At 37.8% G+C, this 6,170-nt stretch overlaps 1 protein-coding gene across 3 annotated transcripts in view; it reads left to right on the top strand.

The window, feature by feature from the left end:
• kirrel1b (kirre like nephrin family adhesion molecule 1b) overlaps positions 1-4,684 on the top strand; it is a 98,553-nt gene extending 93,869 nt beyond the window's left edge. Inside the window, exons 14-15 of one of the 3 annotated variants that reach the window (XM_053651234.1) lie at positions 1,124-1,237; positions 2,298-4,684. In XM_053651234.1, coding sequence (XP_053507209.1) covers positions 1,124-1,237; positions 2,298-2,855 — 672 coding nt within the window. In that variant the 3' untranslated portion in view covers positions 2,856-4,684. Of the gene's footprint in view, positions 1-1,123; positions 1,292-2,297 lie in introns of all 3 variants that reach the window. The other 2 variants (XM_053651236.1, XM_053651237.1) reach the window with 2 other exon arrangements.
• Positions 4,685-6,170: the final 1,486 nt, after the last annotated feature.

Genomic DNA, 6,170 nt, shown 5'->3' on the forward strand with positions numbered 1-6,170 from the left:
CTTACAGATCATGGAAATCAAAAATCTATTATCTCAAAATATTAGAGTAAAGAATTTATAATACAGAAATGCATACCTGAAAAGTATGTTAATTTACTTGGTCAGGGCTCCTTTTGCACAAATTACTGCATCAATGTGGCGTGGTACAGATGCAATCAGCCTGTGGGACTGCTGAGGTGTTATGGAAGCCCAGGTTGCTTTGATAGTGGCCTTCAACTTGTCTGTATTGTTTGGTCTGGTGTCTCTCATTTTCCTCTTGACAAGGTCAAGCGACTTAGTAATACCATGATCAGCAAACCAGTTACTAGTAGTTTTGGCACTGTGGGCAAGTGCCAAGTCCTGCTGGAAAAGGAAATCAGCATCTCCATAGTCAGCAGATGGAAGCATGAAGTGCAAAATCCCGTGCTCTAAAATCCCCTGGCTCGACTTGAGAAAACACAGTGGACCAACAGCAGCAGATGAAATGGCACCCCAAATCATCACTGACTGTGGAATCTTCACACTGGACTTCAAGCAACTTGGATTCTGTGCCTCTCCACTCTTCCTCCAGACACTGCGACCTTGATTTACAAATGAAATGCAAAATTTACTTTCATCTTCCCCATGATTGTGGTTGTGTGTACTGAACCAGACTGAGAGATTAAAGGCTCAGGAAATCTTTGCAGGTGTTTTGACTTAATTAGCTGGTTAGAGCTCTTCTCAAGTCGACATTTCTCTATTATAAATTCTTTATTCTAATATTTTGAGATACTAGATTTTTGATTTCCATGAGCTGTAAGCTGTAATCATCAAGATTAAAACAAAAAAGGCTTGAAATATTTCATTTTATGTGTAATGAATCTAGAATATATGAAAGTTCCACTTTTTAAAATAGATTATGGAAAAAATTAACTTTAACATGATATTCTAATTTTTTGACATGCTATAAAAAGCAAAAGAGATGGGCTGGGTCAGTGTTGCATCCATTGCTAATCAGCCACTGCAGTCATTCCTCCACAGCACTTTATCTTCCTTTCCTTTTCTTCTGCTGATCAACCTGATGTGGTGTTTTCCTCTTCCCTCCCTCCTTCTCTCCCTCTCCTCTCTTTGTGTGTGTTTGTTTTGTGGTGTTTTGATGGTTTAGTTTCTTCCCTCTGTCTCCCTCTCTCCCTCCACTCAGCCTTTCAAAGAGGACACGGACCTGAAGCTGGACACACGCAGTGAAACGCTGGAGACCAAGGAGGAGTATGAGCTGAAGGTGAGAAGCAAGTACTAGTAATGCAAGCAAGCATTATCTATATGTAAATATCAGGTGATGAAAGCTGAAATACTGATTTGTCTCATTCATCTTTTGAGATCAAACACAAATGTCTTCAGTATGCAAAAACAAAAGAATTGGCCTTGTTGTTCATACTTCAAAATACATTTGGAGGAGACTGAACATAATGTTAATTGTGTCTCCTTGAAATCTCTCTGGTCCCGGAGATCTTCCAACTCACAATGGTTAGTCTAGCCCTAATTTAGCACTAGGCTTTAATATTTTAGTGGTCTGGCTAGGGCTTATCAGCTTCATTACATTTTATTTTATGGTTAGCACTAAACTCTAGTGGGCAGATTTTAGAGTATACTGGAATATTCAACATGCATTGAATTGCTATCATGAAAACTTAAGTGTATATATAGAATTTACATGCAACTGAGATAAAGATCATTTCATTGGTGTATTGTGGAGATTGTTACAACAATTGTTAATCATTGTACCTTGCACAGGTGAGCAGGCTTGCTAGTAAGCTTACTCCTTAAGAGGTAACCCTATTTAAAAAATTTAAGAAAGTTAAGAAACTTGCGAGTGATTGCAGACAAGCTGATATCACATGCACAGTGTATGTGAACAAGCAATTAAGTATGATTATGAGGTTCTGGTTAAATTTTTTCAAGATCTTATATGATGATGAGAAAGTCATGTGAGTTAAAAGTTAGGTCTTCATGCCAGAAAAATTATAAAAGTTTCTCAAAGGATAGTTAAGGGATATTTATCTCCTACAGGATTTTTACTTGGACATTTTGTGATGAAATGTCAAAGAGGAAACCTTTGGCTGTAGGGTACTACATAGTTCCATGAGCATGTTAGGCTTCTAGTTTTAACCATTATTTTAACCGTTGTTGGGTAGGTGCAGGAAACTAAAGTCTGCAGGGAAAACCGCACAATGCAAATTTGAAATCTTTGAGAACAGATATTTTTTTTCCTCAAGATTCAAACAAAATTCATTTTAATTCATGTGTACAGTACAATAATGTAGCACATTCATGTGTTTTAGGACCCAACAAATGGCTATTACAACGTACGTGCGACAACCCATGACGAAGGGCGTACCATGGCCCGCTACCAGGAATTCCGTCCACCAAATCCAGCCTCAGTGTCCACTTCTACAGCAGGCTCAGCACCCAGTATTAATCCTGCTCCCATAGGGCGCTATGAACCGCGCCCACCATCACGGATTACTCACAACACCTATGCCCACTTCAGCACCATCGCCAGGACCAAACAAAGCCAGGGTCCATCCAAAGCAGCACTTCAGACCACAGACTATTCCAGAGAATGTGGCTTGCTGGAATCAACCAATCAGCTCAGTTATGACACATATGGATACCAAACCACGGCGCAATATGCACAGTACAGGCTTGGCTTTGCTCCAGCGCTTGAGGAAGGACCAGCATATGAGATGTATCCAACAGGACAGGGGGTAGGGCCAAATCAAGGGGTAGGGCCAAATGCAGGACTGGGGAAGTATGGGAGCTCAACACGTTTCTCCTATTCATCACCACCCACAGAATACTCTCAGAGACACACCCAGAGGATGCAGACACATGTATGAGAGTGTAACAGGACACTAACACACACACACACTTAAAATTGTGGTTAACCAAACGCTAGATTCACAGATTAGTGTAGCTATCTCACAGTCACACACACACACACACACACACACACATAGACACACACAAGCATATGCATGTGCACACACACACACATATGCACACACACACACACACACACACACACACATATTGTATTTTGTATCATCTCATTGTGTGCCATCACTATAGTGCCAAACCAAGATTAAATATGAAATGCAAAGATAAAATATAAAAAGGGTGGAGGGACACATTCATGAATTCTATATATTCTCTCCTCTATTCTCCCCTTACCCCATTTCTCTTTTCCTGTCATCATATGTAAATATATCCGAAAGAAGTGTCAACAGACACAAGCAGTGTTTCCTGAAGTTGATAACTGCCCTAGTATAACAAGCAGGATAGCTGAGAAGAAGCAGCAGGTTTGTTAATTTAAGGGAACATTGTGACTCAATTGTTTCCTGTGGGAATCTGCAGATGGCACCAGAGGTTGTTGGGAAATGTCTCCAGTCTGTGCCATTGGATAATATGAAAGACAGTGTATGTGTGTAAAATGTATCCGCTAGAATGCACAGTCTCATTGGTGTCAAACCTGCAAGAATTGCTGAATATCTTCAGATATGAAATAGTCAACAGTTAGATTTTTGCTTGTAGCAAAAGAGTGACTCAGTCCATTGTTGGTGGCAGCCCATAAAATGGTGATGGAAGTCTACATAATTTATAGCATTTTGTCTTAGCAGTACATCAATGACTGGCAGCTATTGCAAAAATTGCATTTTATAAAAACTCCTATTGGTCCCAAGACCAAATGTGATAGATTTGGTCCAAATTGCAGATGAAGACCAGCTTTTCCAGCTATATGAATACATTAAGAACAGTTCATTTGCACTGCCCTTTTTATAAAGGGATATGTGTAGTGTTATGGAACAAAAACTATAACTGCCCAGTATTCTGGGCCTGAAAACACTGAATTACAACAAACTTAGAGGAGATAATGCACATACAGTGGTGCTTGAAAATTTGTGAACCCCTTAGAATTTTCTATTTATCTGCATAAATATGACCTAAAACGTCATCAGGTTTTCACACTAAAAGTACTAAAAGTAGGCAAAGGGATCACAATTAAACAAATGAGACAAAATATTATGCTTGGTCATTTATATATCGAGGAAATAAATCCAATATTTCATATCTGTGAGTGGCAAAAGTATGTTAACCTCTAGGATTAGCAGTTAATTTGAAGGTGAAATTAGAGTCAGGTGTTTTCAAACAATGGGATGACAATCAGGTGTGAGTGAGCACCCTGTTTTATTTAAAGAACAAGGAACTATAAAAGCCTGATCTTCACACCACATTGTGTGTTGTTTATGCTCAGGCTGAAAAAGCTACAAGAAAAGGTTACAAAACCATCTCTAAAGAGTCTGGATTCCACCAATCCACAGTCAGATAGACTGTATACAAATGGAGAAAATTCAGTACCATTGTTACCCTCCCCAGGTGTGGTCTACCAACAAAGATCACTCCAAGAGCAAGACGTGTAAAAGTTTGTGAGGTCACTAAGGAACCCAGGGTAACTTCTAAGCAGATAAAGGCATCTCTCACATTGGCTAATGTTACTGTTCATGAGTCCACCATCAGGAGAACACTGAACAACAATAGTGTGAATGGCATGGTTGCAAGAAGAAAGCCACTGCTCTCCAAAAAGAACATTGCTGCCTATCTGCAGTTTGCTAAAGACCACACTGACAAGCCAGAAGGCTATTGGAAAAATATTTTGTGGATGGATGAGACCAAAATAGAACGTTTTGGTATAAATGAAAAGCATTATGTTTTGGGAAAAGAAAACACTGCATTCCGGCATCTGTGAAATATTGTGGTGGAAGAATCATGGTTTGGGCCTGTTTTGTTGCATCTGGGCCAGGACAACTTGCCATCATTGATAGAACAATGAATTCTGAATTATACCATCGAATTCTAAAGGAAAATGTCAGGACAACTGTCCATGATCTAAATCTCAATAAAAAAAAATGGGTCATGCAACAAGACAAAACTGATCAACACTTACCAGAAACGTTTTGTTGCAGTTATTGCAGCACAAGGGGGTCACATCAGATACTGAAAGCAAAGTTTCACATACTTTTGCCACTCACAGATGTATAATATTGTATCATTTTCCTCAAAAAGTAAATAATTAAGTATAAATATTTTTGTCGCATTTGTTTTATTTGGTTCTCTTTGTCTACTTTTAGGAGTTGTGTGAAATTCTGACGTTGTTGTAGGTAATATTTATGTAGAAATATAGACAATTCTAAAGGGTTCACAAACTTTCAAGAACAACTGCATGTGTGAGTAACAGCTTAGCTCCACTTGTTCTAGAAAAAAGGCAGATAAAACTTTTCTAAGCCTGCATTCATAAACCTTTATGACTGCACTTTTTGTAATTTTGGTACCAATGCTATAGAAAATGTATAACTCTTTATAATACTTCATAAAGCTTTAAGGAAATTAGTTATAATACTTTTTATTAATGACTTAAACATGTTGTAATATAAATGACACTGTTCATTATAATGCCCTGTGGTTTACAGCATTACTGCCCTGACTGATTGTGTGCTGTGTATAACTATAATGCACCTTTTAATATGTATTAGGAAGTGTGCACATCAGCTAAACATTATTTCTATTATTTATATTACAAGTTTGACATACCATGTACATAGGCATATTAATGCAGTTTAAATATTTGTAATTACAAAGCACTACTTTGTTTACAAAATTACAAGTAACAATAAGTACAGTCATAAAGTTTTATACATTCAGGCTTTATATAAAGTCTTACTGAAAAAAAAAAAAAAACTTTCTGAGATGCTTTTTCATACCTGGTACAAAAAGTACCAAAAAAGAAGAAAAAGCAGAAGAGGTAAAGGCCTCCCTTCCACAAAACCTAAATTGTTTGCTACTTTTTATGTGTGTGTGGGCGAGCACACAATCTCATAAATGTTGGGATGTTCCAGAGGGGAACAATGTAACCTTTTCTATTTGTACAGTCCTCTAGTCCTACATCACATATTTGCCTCTGCAAAGTAGAATTGCGCTTTTTTCACGTTTGTATCTTAGAACATGGCATTTGAAAGCATTTTATATATTTTTATACAAAAGAAGACAGAACAACAGTTCAGAAAATGTGTGGAAAGGCATTTGTTTCCAAGTCATTGTTGATTTGAGTAATTTGTTCTTGTTACAGTTTCATTACCAGACAGTGTCCACTGAATTAA

This window comes from Ictalurus furcatus, chromosome 20 (assembly GCF_023375685.1).
Source record: "Ictalurus furcatus strain D&B chromosome 20, Billie_1.0, whole genome shotgun sequence".
Classification (NCBI taxonomy): Eukaryota; Metazoa; Chordata; class Actinopteri; order Siluriformes; family Ictaluridae; genus Ictalurus; species Ictalurus furcatus.